At 41.8% G+C, this 23,029-nt stretch overlaps 1 protein-coding gene across 1 annotated transcript in view; it reads right to left on the bottom strand.

Annotated features, from left to right (window-relative positions):
• The window catches only part of PKD2L1 (polycystin 2 like 1, transient receptor potential cation channel), a 46,835-nt gene that overhangs the window by 2,983 nt on the left and 20,823 nt on the right, over positions 1 to 23,029 (bottom strand). Inside the window, 10 exon segments of the mRNA XM_007940032.2 lie at positions 1,021 to 1,142; positions 1,334 to 1,432; positions 2,472 to 2,592; positions 2,900 to 2,958; positions 2,960 to 3,082; positions 3,265 to 3,435; positions 4,132 to 4,360; positions 4,527 to 4,751; positions 5,757 to 6,010; positions 6,459 to 6,586. Coding sequence (XP_007938223.1) covers positions 1,021 to 1,142; positions 1,334 to 1,432; positions 2,472 to 2,592; positions 2,900 to 2,958; positions 2,960 to 3,082; positions 3,265 to 3,435; positions 4,132 to 4,360; positions 4,527 to 4,751; positions 5,757 to 6,010; positions 6,459 to 6,586 — 1,531 coding nt within the window.

The following is a 23,029-nucleotide window of genomic DNA, read 5'->3' as shown; positions in this document are numbered from 1 at the left end:
TTGCAAAATTTCTTTTCCTGTAACTAACCTGCCTGCAACCATTCTGCCTCCCACCTTTATTTCTGTCCCTGATAATTCATCTTCCATAATGCAACCAGAGTAATTAATTTTTCTAAAATGCAAGTCTTATCATATCCCTTCCCTGCTTAAATTCCTCATAGGCACCCCATTCTTTGGACAGAGTGGTGGTGTTCAAGGCCTTTCTCAATGGGGCCTTTGCTCATTTCTCTGGCCTCATTCTCCTATGCTCCACCTTTCACATGATATCTGAACAATAATGATCAGTGGCTCATAGCTCGCATATATGCTGTTCAATTTCAGACCTCTGTGCCTTTGTATATGTTTCCGTGTCTTCTTGGAATGGTTTTCCTCTGCTTATCTACTTGCAAGCTATTTATTTTCCAAAACCCTTTTCAAACATCATCTCTTCCAAGAAGCCTTTCTCTTAAGCTCAAAGATGGAATTCAGCCTCTCTTCTCCATACTACCTCTGCTCTAGTTACTTCAAGTTGTTGAACTTATTCTGTGGTTAAATGTATTTGCTTATATGTCTGTGAGCTCCTAGAGGACAAAAACTTTGTCTCACTTAATTGTGTTGTGTTCTACTCAATGCCTGGTCCACAGTTGGTGCTCACAATATATTTGTTCTATTTTTTTTTTTTTTTTAAATAATATGTTTGGCTGGAAAGGAGAGTGAGAATAGCTAAAGGAATAGACTAGCATTTTTTAGGGAACATAGAACCAAGATCAGAGTTTTGTGAGAGTGGGGGGTATATAAAATAATTAGGGAATTACATTATTACATTAGGCCTAAGAGTTTTTGAGCAAGGTCTAGAATGTTATATGCTATGGTCAAAGGCTTTTAAACTAAGGGCACAATTCTGAAAGTCAGGATCAGACCTAGAGGCCAAGATCAGAGGCCTATAGGCCAAGATCAGAAGCTTGTAGGCAAAGAATGTATAACTGAATGTCAAGGACTTATAAGCCAAGGTCAGAGGAGGTTGGATCTCTGGTTGCTCACTCCCGCAAGGTGTTGGTAAAATCCTCCAACTGGATCTCCTGCTCCCCACCCTTCAGGACCTTCTGCATATCTGAAACACACTCCTTCCTCAGGCGCAACCTCAGTAGGGTCTTATTGTAGCCCTGGAAGGGGAAAGGGAACAGACATGAGTCCTCACAGGTTCCTCATCATCCATAGCCCCCACCCCACCCATTGGGTATCAGGCTTCCAGGGATAATTCCAAGGCACACAGGGGCATAAGAACAGACCAGGACACAGAACCTTGAACCAGGCCCTGAAGCAGATGTGTGACTCAAGGAGACTGGGACATCACCTGTTTCAGAAGGTCAGAAAGCTGCAGCTCATCCTTCTGTCCAGCCAACTCCTCCTTGACCTCTGAATAGGTATCATTGATGATGGCCAGGAACATGTTCTGGAAGATAAGGCATGGACCTTTCTCCTCACCCCTAAATTCCTTCTAACTGACCCCCATTAATGAGCCACACACATTTTCTAAAGGGCTGAATGCTCTCAATCCCAGCCCTACAGCCCATCAGTCCCCACCTCTCAGGGTCCCCAGAGCCCAGCCTTTCAGCACAACCCTATTAGTGATGGATCATCCTTCCTCTTCAACATGAGCTCCTTACTTTAGTTACTGCAGTAGCATTACTGACCACAAAAGATACCTCCAAACATGTCACAGACCTCGCTCCATATAAGGACCCACTAGTAACTAAACTCAGAAATTAGTCAAGGTGAGAGTATAATTGTGCTGTCTTTACCATCTACCCCAAATCCACGTCTGTATCCCCATCCATTAATCCATTAATATGACCCCATCCAAACTCTCAAAGTCACTGCCATCGAGTCAGATCTGACTCATAGCAACCCCTCCTTGGGTTTCTGAGGCAGTATCACTACAGAAGTAGATTGCCCCATCTTCCTTCCGAGGAGTGGCCGGTGGGTTTGAACCGCCAGCTTTCTGGTTAACAGTCAAATGCCTTAGGCACTATGCCACCAGAGCTCCTATAATCCTGCTGGCTTTGTTAATAAAAATCAAACCCAGATCTTTAATGGTTGGCAGGGAGGGAGAGAGAACAACTACAAAGCTGTGGCAATAGAAATCAGTAAGAAGTTCCCAAGGGAAAGAAGAGTCTTGGACCATAAGCCTAGAAGCTTCCATGTGCAGCCTATTCTCCTCACGAAGCACTTTCTTCTCTTTTTCTATCCTTTGAGGATAGGGTGTGATTTTAAAGAGGGAGCCTGCAGGTTCCCTTATACTCTGAAAACTGCCTGACCACACTGAGCATATTAGCCTGTTCTCAGAAGTTCAAGTTTCCCCTTACTCTTCATCCTTGATTTGAGAAACACTTCATAGTCCTAAGTAGGGGAGATGGGAGAGTTTAAACCCTGCCCTGAAGGTCTTCCATATGCCCACCCCTCAGATTCCCAACTTTCAGAGGAATCCTTACCAGGAGCACAAAGAAGACAAAGAACACGTAGGTAACAAAGTAGGCAGGACCCAGGATGCAGTTGGCATTGTCAATAGCATTGTAGTCAAAGTCCCCAAGGATGATCCGGAACTGAGTGAAACTGAAAGAGCAGGGCCTGGGCTTCACCCAGAGCCTAACCATAACCCTGACTTCAATCCACACCCATCCTACTTTCTTAGCTACTGTCCCTGGGTGAGTTCCACACTGTACCTCCAGCCTAACCAGAGACAGACCAGTGCATATGGAGTACTTGAGCACACATATACCAGGGCTTCCTGAAACTCTCACACAGATGCTTTAAACACAGACACCCCCATATTCGTATATCCAGCTTCCCCAAAGATATATACACCCCAGGAGCTGGAGGGGGAGGAGCCAGGGAGGACTGAAGTGGGTAGGGCACACACATGCACTTGATGAAAGTGCTAAAATTTTCCACTTGGGTCCCAAAAAGCAGATAGCCGAGTTTGGGCATAGGTGAAAAAAACGATGAAGAACATGACGGCAAAGCCCAGGATGTCCTTGGCACAGCGGGCCACTGTGGAGGAGAGCTGCGCCATGGTTTTGTTGAAGGTGATGTACTTGAATATCTGGAAGGGCCATGTTGAACCAGGTGATTGAGAAGAAAAAGAGAAAAACTTTGAAAAGTCCACTCCAGGGACCCATGGAGGCCACAGGAGTTACCAAACCAAACAAGGGAAATGAGACAAATGGTGAGGAAGGGAGAAGGCATGCCCAGAGGTGCAGCTGTGGGTGAGGAGTGCCAGGGTACCTTGATCCAGGCAAAGAAGAGGTTGACAGCATTCATGTTGTTGTACTGTGTCTGCCAGAAGGCGAGGAACTCAAAGTCGGCGTAAGTGTTTGGCTGCTGCAGGAGCTTCCCCATCAGTCGATTCACTTCAAGAGTTCGGAATACGTGGAAACCCACAGCCACAATGGAGAGCTGTCATCACAGAGGTCATGGAGGGTCCGAGAAGTTGAGGGCATCTCAAGGGAAGGTAAAAAAATGAGGTCCCAGAGAGAGTTGTGTGTGTATGTGGGTGGGTGGAACTACTTCCCTGTTGAGTTCTTGACTAGCTCAGGTTCAAATGGAACTGGCTAGGATAATTGGGGGGCATCTGAAGTATTTTAAAGCCCAAGAGAAGGCTGTGAGGCCAGTAGTAAATATGTAGATGTCACTGCTACTGAAGTCACTGGTTGTAAGAGGCCATAGGGGATTAGAGCCAAGTCATTTTAGCTGCCACTGCCACTTCCCAGCCTCAGTCAGGAAATGAGTGTGTCCTTTTAATAGGAAAGAGATGGGGAGGAACACAATGATCAGAATAGAAGAGAAGATGAATGGCAGGGGTCGCAAGAGGATAGTTCATGAAGGCAAGAGACATAAGAATAGCAGAATATCAGTACATAAAGAAAAGAGCGGGACATGGATCACAGGCCTGTAGGAGAGGGGATGTGGGAGACAGAGTTTTCTAAGGACTGAGTCAGAGGAACATCAGCCTCTCATTTAGAGAGCTGTTGCACAATGACTTTATCAGACGTCATAAGGAAGATTTGGGGAACCAAAAAGAAGAACTTGGAGACCCTATCCAGGTAGATCCCACTCCTCCAACCAGTATGCCCCAAGTCCAGCATAGCTCACCAAGATGACCACCAGGTCCAGAATGTTCCAGATGCTGCTGAGATAGCGAAGCCTGTGGATGTGGAGCTCCAGTATCTCCTCTACCACATAGTAGAAGATGAAGACACAGAAGATTATCTCACAGCCAATGATAAAGAAGTCCCAGTTGCTGACATAGGAGATCACCTTCACTGTGCAGATCTGCCAGGATGGAATGGCACCTTCTGTAGCCAGAAACTCCACCACCAGCCTGTGTGTGGAAGTGGGAGATGGCTTGTGGCATCTGGGCTGATGGTTCCTCCCACCGCTTCTCCTCCCACCCCTACCACAGGGTACAAATTTAGGAAAGGATCTCAAGTAGATGAGAAGGGAACCAGTAACTACAGGTGGAGGAATGCCATAGGAAAAGGACCCACCTCAGAACGCAGAAAAGATTGATGTTGGCATTGTAGACTGAGAAGTCAATGAAGACCACCCAAGTGCCCCGGTCCAGCCAAAGCCCCTCCTCTAGGTCCCGGAGTGCCTCTGCACTGGCCTGCCGAGATCCCAGGAAGTCCAGGTAGTAGCCACCTCCACTGTAGCTTGTGAGCCGGCCCCAGTGGGAGGAGCCCCCCAGCTCATCCTGAGAGTGGTATGTCCACCTGCCACAGAAGAATCCATCTGAGCAAAGAGAGGCCTAAGCTAGCCCAAAAGCTCATCCTCCAAGGCAGTGGCAACACTTCATGATCATTGGGCTTTACCATTTCAGGTCCATTTCAATACTTTTTTTTTTTTTTTTTGATACTAACAACTGTTTGAGGAAGGAGGGCAAATATTATCCATGTTTTGCAAATGAGGAAATTGAGACTCAGTGATATCTGAGATTATACACCTAGTTAGGGGTGGAATTGACACTCAAACATATTTTTAAAATCTCCTGATTTTTCACTATGTCACCAAAGGCTATGGATGACAAACCCAAGTCCTACTTTTGGTCCCAGCCAGGAGAGTCCCCATAAAGGAAACATCTAGACCATAAAACCCAGAAAATATCTTGTGACTGTGCAACTGGCTGCTTATGTCCATCATTCTCTGTTCTACCCACCAATCTTTCTTCCCTGTACTTCTATGTCCAGGGAAGAGTCCAACCATGAATCCTATGGCAATGTCAACACTTCACTCATTTTCCACACCTCCAAGGGTAGATGGAAAGGGAAGATGCTTGCCTAGCCAGATTACTCCCAGGGTAGGACAAGTGTGACAGTGACTTGTCTGTGGGAACATATCTGAAAGCTATTGTTCTGTCTGTACCTGCACCTCCTCTGTTCCCTGCATAAACTCCAAGGTCAAACAATCACAGAAGGAACTCAAGGAGATGTCCTCCAAACCACCCCCTGAATGCCCCCATGGCTCTATAAGGCTCAGTGAAAGTGGTTCCCAAAACTTTGGGGTTGGTGCCAGGGGGGCTACACATCCAGATTATCTATTAAAATAGAGCTTTCTGAGTCTCAGTAGGTCTAGGGTGGGACCTTGGAATTTGCATTTAAACAGTGTCCTCAGACAAGTCCAATGTGGAGCCAAGTTTGGGAATCTCCACTCTGGGTCACTCTCAGATTCTGGGTCCTCAGAGGGGGCAAGCCTTATGATGTTAGGAGGAGCTCACTCACGCTGTGCCATTGAGGGATCCAAAGGGGAGCTGTTCTTCCTTATCTGGAGAGTAGACATCATAGCAGCTCAAAATATCCTCACGGAAGTCTTCATGCACCACACAGGAGTTATTGCGGACCCTCAGTTGCCGCAGCCTTGGAACCCCCAGCAGTAGGTTCTCGTAGTAGATGAAAGATTGGGAGCCATGGCCCAAGCTCTGGTTGTTGTACCATTTGGTCCAATATAAACTGTCCAGGAGTGGGCCCTGGGCAAACTGGACCACGATCTGGGTTGGTCTAACCGAGCTTTATAACTACCTTTGCCCCCATCCTTAGAATGACCTTTGCTCTTATTCCCTGACTAACAATTTGTCTCCAATCTGTTTCTGTTGGATGTCTCAGCTCACCCATGAACCTTGATCTGGTTCAGATCTGACCTGGCCTTACCCTTTATTCAAAATAAATTTTGAATAAGCCTTACCTGTCAGCCAGTCCTAGTTCAACTCCTGGCTTGAGCCCATGATCAACACCCTGTGCCTCACCTACCTCCACGTTAGCTCATCAGTTCTTGCCTGACCCTTTGACTCCACCTGATCCCTGACTGACCTGATCTCTGTCATAGCACCTGATCCATTTTGTGGACTCTCTGAACTCTGGCCTATGGCCTTAGACTTCAGGCCATTGGAAAGGAAAGGAGAGGGGTAGAAGAGATTTCATACTCACATCCCAGAAGTCTGCCATGCTGCTGATGGTCTGGAAGGAGACACCGGTGTCTGATGGAGTGTGTAAAAAGAGCTCAGACATCACTTTGGTGTAGTAATAAGCACTGGGGCTTGTCATTCCATAAGTCACTAGAAAACAATCCAAAAATCTCTGTTCTGCTCACTGTTCCCATCTCCATTTCCCCCAGGAAAACCAAATCAAATTCACTGCCATCAAGTCGGGTCCAACTCATAGCAACCTCCTTGGGTTTCCGAGGCAGTATCACTATGGAAGTAGATTGCCCAGTCTTCTCTCCAAGGAGTGGCTGGTGGGCTTGAACCGCCAGACTTCTGGTTAGCAGTCAAATGCCTTAGGCACTCAACACCAGAGCTCCCCATTTCCCCAGAGGAGACAGGAAACCCACTGCCTTGAAGCCAGAGACACCACCTAGATAGGAGCCCATCAAACCTGCCTACCAGGGTTGGCTGTCAGGGAGTGAATTAAGGAGGTTTATAGCCACAGTCTTCTCCTTTCCTCTCAACTCACCTCAGAGAGACTGTACTCTGATCAATAATTGCCTCTTGACATCCTCATCCTGAAAATTCACTTTCCTTTTCCTAAACAGTCCCAACAACCTAGTTCTTACTCCCCACAGCCAAGATATTTCTTCTCTGTGCATTGGGTTGCATTTCCTTTTATTTATCCTATATTTTGTCCTTTTGAAAGTGCCTCCAAATTCTAGAGTACTCCAACGTCCTGACAAAACACTTTGCTATGGAGATGTATCCTGAGGTAGGCATGGCACCCATCTAGCCCTGACAATACTAGTACATCCTGATGGGCACAGTTGTCTCCTGAGAGAGACTCAGAGCATCTCCAGATTTAAAAAAAAAAAAAAAAAAAAAAACAACAACAGACCCTGGCCTTTGCCTTTAAGAACTAGATATCCCCCAATCACACTAACACATTTACCCAATCCCATGCGCCTCAATAGGGTTGCTATAAAAATGGTGTGGTGGAGGCCTCTGACTGCCTCTAACTTCCCAGAGTGAGAAAGAATCATTACCTACATTAGCCCTAGGCTAATTCCTATGAGACAGAGGTCAGATAGGTCTCCACCCTCTAACCTTTGTACAAATTCTGACACCAATGGTCCCTCTACAACATTCTCTATGTCTCTGCCTTGTTTGATAATCTGATAATCCATTGCAATACCACACAGAGCTCACAGACAGCACTCGTGACTATGAAGTGTATTAGGAAAGTAACATGTTACAATTCAGGATCAGAAATGACTCAGGATACAGGTCTTCAATAAAGACAGCCTCTCCTCAGCCTCCAGGCATGCCTCTATCTCTGGCTCACAGCTTCTTGGTCCTGTAGCCCCTTGGCTTCTGCCCAGTTTGAGCAAGTGTAATAAAGCTTTTTCAGCTCTGCTCACGCTGCCCAGAGGCACCCCACTCCACCAGCACGCCTTCTGCCCAAAGGTGCTCAGCTTTTTTGCTGCACAAGCCTGAAACCCACCATACTGTCTTGTGCCATCTCTTTGCTTTGCTGCCTCTGCTGTTGCCATTTCTCTACTGTTGCTTCTCACTGTCTCTTGGGTTACAGCTTTCTGTCTCCTCCATCTAAGAAGCTCCCAGTGCAGGAACCCTGAATCTGAAGGTTGCGCTCCACTCACATTCTTCTCCTTGGTCGTAGTCAGGTCCCCCTTTTCTGCCTCTGGGATGGCTCATTTTAAGCTTAGTGGGATGACAAAATTGACCAATCCCCACCTTATTTGCACAGTCCCACCCTCACATGGGTAAAACGCGAACCAAACTCATGGCCATAGAGTCGTATCTGACTCATCAGAACCCATCCTTGGGTTTCCAAGGCAGTATCATTATAGAAGTAGATTGCCCAGTCTTCCTTCCAAGGAGTGGCTGGTGGGTTTGAACCTCCAGCCTTCTTGATAGCAGTCAAATGCCTTAGGCACTACACCACCAGAGCTCCCCTGCCCTTATTTACATTATGAGCAAGCTATCTAATCCCCTAGGTAGGCCACAAGTACCTCACATTTGCATAGTCTTACTCAGTCATTTGGTGGGAGTTACAAAGACTACAGCTAGAAGGGTCATACCAAGCAATTCACTGAACCACAGTCATCAAGGGAAGCTCTAAGTTTTCTGGTTAAATGACAAGGTTTGAAGAGAATGAACTATTTTATAGACTGTTCCTTAATTTAGGTTTTTCAGATGTTTCCTCATGAAGAAAATTCAGATTATGCATTTTTAGGAGGAATACCATAGAAATATTCCACTGCTTGTCTGTCAGTTTGTCATACTGTGGTGGCTTGTGTGTTGCTATGAGGCTGGAGGCTATGCCACTGGTGTTACAAATACCAGCAGGGTCACCCATGGAGGACAGGTTTCAGCGGAGCTTTCAGACTAAGACACACTTGGAAGAAGGAAGGGGCCATCCACTTCTCAAAGAATTGGCCAGTGAAAACCTTACAAGTAGCAGTGAAACACTGTCTGATACATTACTGGAAAACTTGATGAATAGCCCTAATACATTGTCTCACGTAGTGCCAGAAGATGAGGATGGAATGCACTCAAAATATGATTGGGGAAAAGATGCCTCCTCAAAGTACAGTCGACCTTAATGACATGGATGGAATAAAGCTTTCAAGACCTCCATTTGCTGGTGAGGCATGACTCAAAATGGGAAGAAATAGCTACAAACATCCATTAATAATTAGAATGTGGAATGTATGAAGTATGAATGTAGGAAAATTGGAAGTTGTCAAAAATGAAATGGAACCCATAAAGATCGGTATCCTAGGCATTAGTGACCTGAAATGGACTGTTTTTGGCAAGTTTGAATCAATAATCATATGATCTGCTATGTCAACAATGACAAATTGAAGAGTAATGGCCTCACATTCATCATCACAAAGAATGTTTCAAGATCTATCCTGAAGTGTAATGCTGTCAGTGATAGGATGATATCCATAGGCCTCCAAGAAAGACCAGTTAGTACTGGAAAAATATAGAATAATACTACTATTATTCAAATTTATGCACTAACTACGAGAGCCAAAGATGAGGAAATTGAAAATTATTTTTATCAACTTCTGCAGTCTGAAATTGACCACACATGCAATCAAGATGTGTTATTTACTGGTGACTGGAATGCAAAAGTTGGAAACAAAGAACAATCACCAGTAGTTAGAAAATATGGCCTTGGTGATAGAAATAGTGTTGGAGATCATATGATAGAATTTTGCAAGACCAATGACTTATTCATTGCAAATGCCTTTTTCAACAACATAAGTGGCAGCTATACACTTGGACCTTGCCAGACAGAAGACACAGGAATCAAATCTACTACCTCTGTGGAAAAAGGCAATGAAGAAGCTCAATTCCTTCAGCCAAAACAAGGCCAGGAGCTGATTGTGAACTAGACAATCAATGGCTCACATGCAAGTTCAAGTTGAAGCTGAAGACAATTAAAACAAGTCCATGAGAGCCAAAATATGACCTTGATTATATCCCACCTGAATTTAGAGACCATCTGAAGAATAGATTTGATGCACTGAACACCAATGACTGAATACCAGAGGAATTGTGGGATGACATCAAGAGCATCATCCATGAAGAAAGCAAAACATCATTAAAAAGACAGGAAAGGAATAAAAGACCAAAAGGGATGTCAGAGGAGACTCTGAAACTTGCCCTTGAGTGGAGAGTAGCTAAAGCAAATGGAAGAAATGACAAGATAAAAGAGCTGAAAAGAAGATTTCAAAGAACAGCTAGAGCAGACAAAGTCAATTATTATAATGAAACGTACAAAGACCTGGAGTTAGAAAACCAAAAGGGAAGAACACACTTGGCATTTCTCAAGCTGAAAAAATTGAAGAAAAAATTCAAGGCTCAAGTTGCAATATTGGAAGATTCTATGGGAAAAATATTGAATGATGCAGGAAGCATCAAAAGAAGATAGAAGGAATACATAAAGTCACTGTACAAAAAAAGAATAGGTCAATGTTCATCTGTTTAAAGAGGTGTCATGTGATCAAGAACCAATGGTATTGAAGGAAGAAATGAAAGCTCCACTGAAGTAATTGGCAAAAAACAAGGCTCCAAGAATTGATGGGATACCCATTGAGATGTTTCAACAAACAGAGGCTGTGCTGAAGGCATTTACTTGCCTGTGCCAAGAAATTTGGAAGACAGCTACCTGGGCAACTGACTGGAAGAGATCCATATTTGTACCCATTCCAAAGAAAGGTGATCCCACAGAATGTGTAAGTTATTGAACAATATCATTAATATCACATTCAAGTAATTTGGAAGACAGCTACCTGGGCAACTGACTGGAAGAGATCCATATTTGTACCCATTCCAAAGAAAGGTGATCCCACAGAATGTGGAAGTTATTGAACAGCATCATTAAGATCACATGCAAATAAAATTTTGCTGAAGAAAATTTAAAAATGGTTGCAGCAGTATATTGATGGAGAACTGCCAGAAATGCAAGCTGGATTCAGAAGAGGATGTGGAACAAGGGATATCATTGCTGATGTCAGATGGATCTTGGCTGAAAACAAAGAATACCAGAAAGATGTGTACTTTTGTTTTATTGACTATGCAGAAACATTTGCTTGTGTGGATCATAACAAATTGTGAATAACCTTAAGAAGAATGGAAATTCCAGAACACATGGTTGTGTTCATAAGGAACTTGTACATGGACCAGGAGGCTGTCATTTGAACAGAACAAGGAGATATTGCATGGTTTAAAATCAGGAAGGGAATGTGTCAAGTTTGCATCCTTTTACCATACTTATTCAATCTGTATGCTGAGCAAATAATCCAAGAAGCTGGACTACATGAAGAAGAACATGGCATTAGGATTGGAGGAAGACTCATTAACAACCTGAGATATGCAGACGATACAGCCTTGCTTGCTGAAAATGAAGAAGATTGAAGCACTTACTGATGAAGATTAAAGACTACAGTCTGCAGTATGGATTACACCTCAATGTAAAGAAAGCGAAAATCCTTACAACTGGACCAAAAAGCAGCCTCACGATTAATGGAGAAAAGATTGAAGCTGTCAAAGATTTCCTATTACTTGGATCTACTATCAACACCAATGAAAACAATCAAGAAATCAGATAACAACATATTGCATGGGGCAAATCTGCTGCAAAAGACCTCTTTGAAGTGCTGAAGAGCAAAGATGTCTCTTTGAAGACTAAGGTGTGCCTAACCCAAGCCATGGTATTCTCGATTGCCTCATATACATGTGAAAGCTGGACAATGAATAAGGAAGACCCAAGAAGAGCTGAGGCTTTTGAGTTGTGGGGTTGGCGAAGAGTACTGAAAGTACCATGAACTGCCAGAAGAACGAACAAATCTGTCCTGGAAGAAGTGCAGTCAGATTGCTCCTTGAAAGGGAGAATGGCCAGGCTTCATCTCACCTACTTTGGTCATGTTGTTAGAAGGGATCATTCCCTGGATATCATGTTTGGTAAAGTGGACAGTCAGTGAAAAAGGGGAAGACCTTCAATAAGATGGGTTGACATAGTAGCTGCAACGATGGGCTCAGGTGTAGCAAGGATTGTGAGGATGGCCCACGACCAGGCAGTTTCATAGGGTCACTATGAGTCAAACAGACGGCACCTAACAACAACACCACCATTGAAGTGATGTTGCATCTTTCTCTGTGAATCCTATCCACAGGAATGTGTTGTCTGTTTGTCCCATTACTGGTGATGTTAACCTCAATCCTTTGTTAAGGAGTTTTTTCTCAATAAAATATTATTTATTTTTCTCTTTGTAATTAATAAGCATTTTGTGGGGCGATACTTTGAAACTATGTAAATATCCTGTTACTGCACATCAGTGTTTCTCACCTACTAGTTTACCATTCATTGGTCATTTTTGTCTGATTTTTACTATCATGGTTGCCAGATAGTTATTTTCTAATATCATCTATGTTTATTAGTCAGCATTTTAATTTGTAAAGAAGAACTTTCCCTTCTTCCTCATTTATTTATTCATTTGTTTGTAACAGTATGGACTCATGGATTCTTGCTTTTTTCCTATGGATTATAATTTGTTATTGTTTTTATTTATTTTGTACTCAAATTGTCCTATTTTTAGTCAGTTCATAAAAAACATAGACTGAATAATTTTTCAAGATTAAAAGAGACAAAAGATACTTAAAAACTAAATGCAGTATGTGATTCTGGAATGGGTCCCAGACCAGAATTTTTCTTTTTTTGACTTGGTAAAATTTCAATGTCTGTTCATTAGATGACAGTACTGGATCAATGATAATTTCCTGTCTTGAGTAAGAGAATATCCTTGGATTTTAGAAAACACACATTAAAATGTTTAGGGGTAAAAGAATTTGTGAGTCGTGAACTCTGCTCTCTGGCTGATGTGATTTCTAAACAAGATCTTATAGACTGCGGGGTTTCTCCTTGCAGCTGCTTTCCCTCCAATTTCCATGTGTAACAGAAATGCCTACGCCATGTTCATTCCACCATTGTATCTTGGAAACAGATAACTTGTAGTCTAAATTTCACAGGTTCACAGATGAAGAGGAATTTTGATCCAGGAAGGAAGAATCTAAAGTCTCACTCTTATTGATTTAGTTGATTCAGATGATGATATTTTGGACTTGGAGTTGATTTAAGACTTTTGGGATGATGTGATGGGGTGAATGTGTTTTGCATGTGACAAGGATGTGAATTTTTGGGGATCAAAGTGTGGAATGTTATGGATTGGATTATGTCCCCCAAAAAATAATGTATTGTAAATCCTAACCTCTATGCCTGTGGCTGGGAGCTCTGGTGGCATAGTGCCTAAGGCATTTGACTGCTAACCACAAGGCTGGTGGTTCAAACCCACCAGCCACTCCTCGGAAGGAAGATAGGGCAATCTACTTCTGTAGTGATACTGCCTCAGAAACCCAAGGAGGGGTCACTATGAGTTGGTCGACTCAAGGCACATAACAACAACAATGCCTGTGGCTATAATTCCATTTGCAAATGGATTGTCTTTGTTATATTAATGAGGCACAATTAATGTGTTGGGTATCTTGGGCAATCTTTTTTGTAAACTTACAAATGCTTTAATTAAAAGAGGATCAAAAATACAGTATCACTAAAACTTATCATGGAATTCTGATCTTTTTATAAAAAAAATACATTACTGAAATATAATTTACGTACTGTGAAATACACAAAACTAAAGTGAAGTGGGTCAATGCATTTTTTTTTTTTTTTTTTTTGATTTTCCCTGCCCTCCCCACCTTGGTAAGCAACAAAGAAAATTTCCTTCCATATATAAAACTTTCCTTGATTTTTTACAATAATGAACTAATACTATATTTGTCCTTCTGTAATTGAATTATTTCACTCAGCATAGTATCCTCCAAGTTCATCCATGTTATGTGGTGTTTTGCAGATTCTACATCATTCTTTAGGGTTGCATAGTATTCTATTGTGTGTATGTACCACAGTTCGGTTATCCATTCTTCTGTTGATGGGCACTTAGGTTATTTCCATCTTTTTGCTGTTGTAAATAGTGCTGCTATGAACATGGGTGTGCATATAATTGTTCTTGTCCTGGCTCTCACTTCTTTAGGATATATACCTAGTAATAGGATTGCTGGGTCAAATGGTATTTCTAATTCCAGCTTTTTAAGAAATCACCATACTGTTTTTTCCACAGTGGTTATATCATTTGATAGTCCCACCAGCAGTGTATGAGAGTCCTAATCTCTCCACATCCTCACCACTGTTTGTAATTTTCTGTCTTGTTGAACTTTATCATTAGTGCTGGCATGAGATGGTATCTCATTGCTGTTTTGATTTATATCTCTCTGATGGCTAATGATCGTGAGCATTTCTTCATGTACTGCCTGGCTGCCTGAATATCCTCTTTGGTGAATTGTCTATTTACGTCTTCTGCCCATTTTTTAATTGGATTGCTAATCTTTTTGTTGTTGACATGTTGGAGTTTTCTATAAATTTTAAAGATAAGTTCCTTGTCAGATATGTAATTTCGACAAGTGTGAATTTGTTACTGTCATTTTCTTATGTGCTTTTTTGTGGTGTTCTTGATTTCTTTGTTCCATATAATTTTCTGTGCCAAGATCGTTTTGTTTATGAATCATGTTATCACTTCCTCTGTTGCTGTTGTTTTAGTATTTGCTAAATATTTGTGCTGGTCCTCTTTTTTATTTTGATGTGAAGTTTTATCATTTTTCTTTGAGGTTACCCTGTGATTTATCATTTTCTTCCTTGGGCAATCTCTTTTGAGATATGAAAAAGAGACTTAACAAGGGAGCAAAGAAAGAAATGGAATAAGACAGATGCCAAGAGATATGGAGAGTTCCAAGGAAACAGGAAGCAGAGGCTGAAGAGATAGGACCTTCCTCCAGAGCCGACAGAGAGACCAAGACTTCCCTTTGAGCTGGTACTCTGAATTTGAACTTCTAAGCCTCCCAAACTGGGCGAAAGTAAGTGTCTGTTTGTTAAAGCCACCCACTTGTGGTATTTCTGTTATAGCAGCACTAGGTAAAGAAGACTGGAGAATCCGTGCCAATGAAGGCGTTGGTGAAGAGTACTGACTATACCCTGGACTGCCAGAAGAATGAATAAATCTGTTTTGGAAGAAGTATATCCAGAATGCTCCTTAGAAGCAAAGATGGCAAAACTGTCTCATGTACTTTGGACATATCAGAAGGAACTAGTCTCTGAAGAAGAACATCACGCTTGGTCAAGTAGAGGATCAGCAAAAAAAGAGGAAGACTCTCAACAAGATGGACAAGGTGGATTGCCACAGTTGCTGCAACAATAGGCGCAAAGATAGCAGTCGATGGTTGTGAGGATGGTGCAAGACTGGGCAGCATCTTTTTCCCCCTGAGGTGCCTCTAGCATTTTCTTTTTTTGTACATAGGGTCACTATGTGTTGGAACTGACTCAATAACTCTTAACAACAATAGATAACTAAGACTAAAACCTACTGCCATCAAGTTGATTCTGAGTCATACGGACCCGATAGGAAAGAATAGATAGACCTACCCCCCTTGGGTTTCCAAGGCTCTAAATCTTTATGGAAGCAGACTGCTTCGTCTTTCTCCCATGGAGTGGCTGGTGAGTTTGAATTGCTGAACTTTTGGTTAGCAACCGAATGCTTTAACCATTACCAGAGCTCCTAAGACAAAAGGTATACAGAAATTCTTTGTATTTATTCTTGCAATTTTTATGTATTTCTATAACTGCATCAAAATACTTAAAAAAAAAAAATTATCAGTCTCCTGTGAATAGTTTGCTCTAGGAATTTTCCTTTTCAGATCTTGGGCATAATTTCTCCTACCATGCTATCTGGACAGGGAAAGGCTTGAGGTGGACTGAAGCTCATCCATGATCTTAGAGGAAAGAAGACGACTTGGAGTGGACCTGGATTTGGCACAAACAACATCACACTTCTTCAGGAGGAGAAATTAGCAAAGAAGAGGCATTATTATTTACACATTTCCCCCTCCTACACTATTAAGGCCAAGAACTGCTTTACTTCTCTCTAACTCAAATCTGTGATTATCTCGGTCCTTAGAATACAGACAGAGACAAAATGGGCTTCCATTGGAAATCAAACTTCGGTAGGCTGAGAGTTCATCACAGGGTAACCACTGATTTGGCAGTGAGTTGAATGAACTTTTCCTACTGATCCAAGGATGACTAAACTGTTAGACCTCCCAATGACCACTAGGTGGTAGTCGTTACTATAACTTTTCCTCTTCTCCAATTCAAAGTCAGCCCAGAGTTAACATTACTCTGAACTTGCTGTCCACCATTGATGGAGGCATAATGTCCATGATTATTGCTCAAGGAAGTCAGATTATGTCTTCGGAAAAAAGGGCAACGCCTGGTCAAATGCCCACTGACCATCAGAAATTCAGCACTCTTTTTTTTTTTTTTTTTAATTGAGCTCTGGTAGCGTAGTGCCTAAGGCACTTGACTGCTAACCAGAAGGCTGGCGGTTCAAACCCATCAGCCACTCCTCGGAAGGAAGATGGGGCAATCTACTTCCGTAGTGATACTGCCTCGGAAACCCAAAGAGGGGTCGCTATGAGTCGGGTCCAACTCGACGGCACATAACAACAATTGTGATTTGGGTGAAAGTTTACAGAGTTAATTGGTTTTCCATTCAACAATTCATACACATTTTGTTTTGTAACATTCATTGCAATCCCTCCAATGTAACAACACTCTTTCCACTTCCTCCCTGTGTTTACCTTTTCCCTTTGTCCTTCTTTCCTGTCCTTCCCTGCCTTCTGAGTTGCATCCCTGGGCGAACGCTGCCCTTTTGATATCCTAAAGTTGACTGTTCTAATGAGCGTGTACCTCCCTGGTATTACTGTTCACCTTATAGGTCTGTCTATTGTTTGTTTGAAAGCTGAGCCACAGGGGTGAGTTCAGTTCCAGGCTTAAAGGATGTCTGAGGGTCATAGTCTTGGGGGTCCGCACTCATTCTTCTTTGTAACTTTTTAATTGAAATATAACATACTTATAGAAAAGACCAGGAAGCTACCTTAAAAAGCCATTAAATTAGAGTCAATCCTCTTCCCATCCAAACATCTTTTCTTCCTTGTTAATCTGCAAAATTGGTATTTTGTCTTATGAGATGAGGAGTGCTAACCACACTTTATAAAACCCAGACTCACTACTTCGAATGCTCCCAATGAGCATGGGCTTTGGAGCCAGACACACCTAGGTTCAAATCTCAGCTCTGCCACTTACTGTACAGATGTGCATTCTGAGGCTCAGCTTTCTCACAAGTAAAATAGGCACATTTGTGAAATGTAGTAACAATTAAAGATGATATATTTAGTATGCATGGAATACAATTATGTGTCAAACAAAATGATTCATTCATGAGCCTCAAGGACAGGAACCATGTTTTATTCATCGAACACAGTGCCTAGCATTTAATAGGTTTTCAAACATGTGTTGAACTGAACCAATAATGAAAAAAAAAACCATAATACAGGGTAGAATGAAATAAATGTATCATTTTCAAACTGAGTTAAGTGTTATGACTCCATATTTGGCCTAGAATAGGACTGTTGTCAAAATAGTCAAGGTCAACTTTATTTAGTAAATGTTGGACAGACACTGGAACATTCCTTGGTCCAAAGAGGGAACAATAAATTCCTACAAGTCTTGGGTAAGAGAAATGAAGCTCATCCTTGGGTGACCTAAGGAACAAGCACTGTTGGGCAGTAAATTTTATACAGTCTGAGGTGCTGGCAAAACTCAATCTCCCTACAAGTCACCCATCTAAAATATCAGACAGGCATCAGGCTTGGAGGTTGCAGCAATCTGAATCCAAAAGCAGGGCTAAGGGAAACCCAAGGTTTCCAGATGGGGTGTGGTTCCAGCTCTAATGTCTCTAAAGCATTGGGCTGCTAATCAAAAGGTCAGTGGGTTTGAACTCATGGATAAAAGATGAGACAGTCTGCTTCCATAAAGATTTAGTCTTGGAAACCCTAAGGGGCAGTTCTACTCTGTCCTGTAGGGTCACTATGAGTCAGAATTGACTTGATGGCAGTGGGTTTGGATTTTGGTTTATCTTAATTTTTGCACTATAATCTCACTTATCTTCAACAGAAATGCCAAGAAGGAGTAGGTTTCCCAGTGTCTATTTCAATGATTCTCAAGGTTGGGAGTGGCTAAGAGGAAAAAATGCCTCTGCCAAGTGGCTCTTAGAACCTCTCTGGGATAAGGAGAGCTTCTTCACACAACACAGAGCTCTCAGGGCACTCTTTCCCATCCCAGGGTAGGATTGCTGAATCATTGCCCACATGAACCACTGGAATCCACAGGAGGAGGTCTCACTCCCCTGGTAGATTGTGGTGAAAGAAGGTTGAGAACAACTTGTTGGTTTTTCCTGTTATCTCCCTCCCCACCACAGAATTCGTTACTAATTCAGGTGATAAAGACCACTGTTTGACTTTACTGTGAGGAACAAGCTTATTTAAGCTGGGTCATCTGATTCAGAGATTTCTGAAACTGACGGGAATTCAACATTATCCATTCCACCATCATCCTTCTCCATACCAGAAGCAAGAAGTGACCAGGGTAGCCACTTCCTATCTCAGAATATCTATGACATGCCCCTGTGCTAAGAACTTGCTTCATTTCATTCCACATCAACCTTATGTAGTAAAACCAAAAAATACTAAACCATTTGACAGTTGACTAGATTCCAACTCATGGTGACCTCTTCTGTTGAGGAACTTAGTTGTTGTTATTAGGTGTGGTTGGGTGCATTCTGACCAATAGTCCAACAGAACAAAGCACTGCCCAGTCCTGGGCCATCCTCACAGTCTTTGCTGTGCTTGAGCCCATCGTTGCAGCCACTGTGTCAATCCATCATCTTGTTGCGGGTCTTCCCCCTTTTTTGCTGACTCTCTACTTACCAAGCATGATATCCTGCTCTAGGTATTAGTCCCTCCTAACAACATGACCAAAGTAGGTGACACAAAGTATGCATTCTCGCTTCTAAGGAGCACTATACTTCTTCCAAGACAGCCTTATTTGTTCTTCTGGCAGTTCATTGTGTAGTCAATATTTTCCACCAAACATGTCAATTCAAATGCATCAATTCTTCTGCAATCTTTCTTATTTATTGTCCAGCTTTCACATGCATATGAGGCTATTACAAATACCATAGCTTAGATTAGGCACACCTTAATCTTCAAAGTGACAATATTTGCTCTTTAACCCTTTAAAGAGGTCTTTTGCAGTAGATTTTCCCAGTGTAATACATCACCTAATTTCTTGACTGCTGTTTCCATGGGTATTAATTGTGGATCCAAGTAAAATGAAATCCTTGATAACTTCAATCTTTTCTTCATTTACCATGATTTTGCTTATTGGCCCAGTTGTGAGGACTTTGTTTTCTTTATGTTGAGATGTAATCCATCCTAAAGGCTGTTATCTTTGATCTTCATCAGTAAGTGCTTCAAGTCTTCTTCACTTTCAGCAAGCAAGGCTGCGTCATCTGCACATCGCAGATTGTTAATGAGTCTTCCTCCAATCCTGATGCTACGTTCTTCATATGGTCCAGCTTCTTGGATTCATTGTTCAGTATACTGATTGAATAAATATGGTGAAAGAATACAACCCTAACACACAACTTTCCTGATTCTAAACCATGCAGTATCCCCTTCTATCATTTGAACAACTGCCTCTTGGTCTATGTACAGGTTCCTCACAAGCACAATTAAGTGTCCTGGAGTTCCCATTCTTCACAATGTTATCCATAATTTGTTATGATCCACACAGTCAGATTTCTTTGCATAGCCAATAAAATACAGGTAAACATCATCCTGGTATTCTTTGTTTTCAGCCAAGATCCATCTGAAATCATCAATGATATCCCCCATTCCATGTCCTCTTCTGAATCTGGCTTGATTAATCTGACAGTTCCCCATCAATGTACAGCTGCAACCATTTTTGAATTATTTTCAGCAACATTTTACTTGCATGTGATATTAATGATAATTTCCATATTCTATTGAATCATCTTTCTTTGGAATGGGAACAAATATGGATCTCATCCAATCAGTTGGCCAGCTAGCTGTCTTCCAAATTTCTTGACATAAATGAGTGGGGGCTTCCTGCACTGCATCCATTCACTGAAACATCTCAATGGGTATTTTATCAATTCCTGGAACCTTGTTTTTCACCAATTCCCTCAATGCAGCTTGGACTTCCTCCTTCAATACCATTAGTCCTTGATCATATGCTACTTCCCGAAATGGTTAAGGATCAACCAATTCTCTTTAGTATCGTGATTATGTGTATTCCTTCCATCTTCTTTTGAAACTTGTTTTTTAAAAAAAAAAAAAAAATTATTGTGATTTGAATGAACGTTTTGAAGCTTCTTGCATCGATCGTTCAATATTTTGCCCATATAATCTTCCAATATTGCAACTAGAGGCTTGATTTTTTTCCTCAGTTCTTTCAGATTGAGAAATGCTGAGCATGTTCTTCCCTTTTGATTATCTAACTCCAGGTCTTCACACATTTCATTATAATACTTTACTCTGTCTTCTCAAGCCACCCTTTGAAATCTGTCCAGCTTTTTTATTTCATCATTTCTTCCATTTGTATTTTTCCCCCATTTCTTCCATTTCCATTCAAGAGTAAGTTTCAGAATTTCTTCTGACATCCATTTTGGTCTTTTCTTTCTTTCCTGTCTTTTTAATGACCTTTTGTTTTTGTCATGTATCATGTCCTTGATGTCATCCACAACTCCTTTGGTCTTTGGTCATTGGTATTCAATGCATCAAATCTATTCTTCAGATAGTGTCTAAGTCCAGTTGGAATATACTCAAGATCATATTTTGGCTCTCATGGACTTGTTCCAATTTTTTTTCAGCTTCAGCTTAAACTTGCATATGAGAAACTGATGGTCTTTTCCACAGTCAGCCCCTAGCCTTATTCTAACTGATAATATTGAGCTTCTCCATCACCTATTTCCACAGATGTAATCAATTTGATTTCTGCTATTACATCTGGGGAGGTCCATGTGAATAGTCACCATTTATGTTGTTGAAAATAGGTACCTGTGATGAGTAAGTCATTGGCCTTGCAGAATTCTATCCTGTGGTCTCCAGCATCATTTCTTTCACCATGGCCATATTTTCCAACTACTAATGCTGCTTCCTTCCAATTTTTGCATTTCATTTACCAGTAATAATCAATACACCTTGATTGCATGTTTAATCAATTTCAGAATGCAGAAGTTGGTAAATCTCTTCATCTTTGGCTTTAGTGGTTGGTGCGTAAATTTGAGTAATAGTAGTATTAGTTGTTCTTCCTTGTAAGTGTATGGATATTATTCTATTTGATAGCATTGTACTTAGGGTGGGTCTAAAATGTTCTTTTTGACAATGAACGTGATGACATTCCTCTTCCATCTGTCATTCCCAGCATAGTAGACCAAATGGTCCCCCAATTCAAAATGGCCAATGACAGTCCATTTCAGCTCACTAATGCCTAGGATATCAATGTTTGTACATTCCATTTCATTTTTCATAACTTTCAATTTTCCTAGTTTCATATTTCATGAGTTCCACGTTCTGATTATGAATGAATATTTGCAGCTGTTTCTTCTCATTTTGAGTCTTGCCACTTCATCCACATCAAGGTCAACTCTAAGGTGGTAGTTCTTCCCCTGTCATATTTTGAGTGCCTTCCAACCTGAAGGACTCATTTTCTGGCACTACATCAGACAGTGTTTCACTGCTGTTCATAAAATTTTCAGTGGCTGATTTTCTCAGAAATGGAGCGCCACTTCCTTTTCACTAGTCTGTGTTAGTCTGGAAGCTATGCTGAAAATTGTATACCATAAGTGACCCTGCTGGTATTTGAAATACTGATTGCATAGCTTCTAGTATCACAGCAACCCACAAGCCACCACAGTAGGACAAACTGACAGACAAGTAGTAGTGGAGTTGTAGGTGCTATTATTTCCCCATTTTATATCTCAGACAGCTTAAGGAATTTGCCCAAGGTAAATAATTACTAGAGCCAGTGTTCAAATGCAAATGTCAGACTCCATAGTAAGAGTAATTCTGCACTGTTCCAAAGACAGAACTATATCCAAGGGATAGAAATACAAGGAAGAAAATGTAAGCTCCATAAAGGGTGGCATTTCCTAACCATTGTTGTTGTTATGTGCCGTCCAGTCAGACCCGACTCATAGCGACCCCTCCTTGGGTTTCCAAGGTGGTATCACTATGGAAGTAGATTGCCCAACCTTTGAACCGCCAGCCTTCTGGTTAGCAGTCAAGCAAGCGCCTTAGGCGCTACGCTACCAGAGCTCCTTCCTAACCATTAGCACTTTCAATTATAAAATGTGCCACTCCACAAACAACTATTTCACCTCTGGGAGGGTCAGCAAAGGACCACCTGTTAAGGATAGTGTGGAGAGGCAGTAGCTGGCTCTGGGCTATAGTTGGGTTTCCTGGTTGCTTCCTTTAAGTTCCATTGAAGGAATGGAATTGCTCTATAGAGTTTCAAAAAGTGAAACTAGCCCAGAAAATGGGTGGAACCAGGAGCCAGAATTTGATTCAGTATCAAGCAGAGCTTGTTGAGGTGGTAGGAGCCTCATTCAGAGACAGGTCAATGACTGCATAATAATGCTATGAAGGGGATTCAGAAACCAGATAATGGTCTGTCCATTCAATACAGAGAATCTCTGGATATTTTATCTTGGGCAGAAATTAAATTCTCTTACACACACCATATCCTTACTCATAACCTTGGCCTCTATAGATCAAATTCACAATTGTTAAATAATGAGTTTTGCATACATTGTCTTGTTTAATCCTGAAAATGTTGTTGCTGTTGTTGTTAGGTGCCGTGGAGTTGTTTCCGACTCCTAGCGACCCCATGCACAGCAGAACAAAACACTGCCCGATCCCATGCCAGCTCCATGATCCCTGCTATACTTGAGCCCATCATCGCAGCCACCATGTCAATCCATCTCCTTGAAGGCCTTCCCCTCCTTC

Source organism: Orycteropus afer, unplaced genomic scaffold, assembly GCF_000298275.1.
Source record: "Orycteropus afer afer isolate SDZICR_OR568_19922 unplaced genomic scaffold, OryAfe1.0 scaffold00064, whole genome shotgun sequence".
NCBI lineage: Eukaryota > Metazoa > Chordata > Mammalia > Tubulidentata > Orycteropodidae > Orycteropus > Orycteropus afer.
Note: the sequence above shows the minus strand (reverse complement) of the source record. Positions and strands in the feature narration are given on the sequence as shown.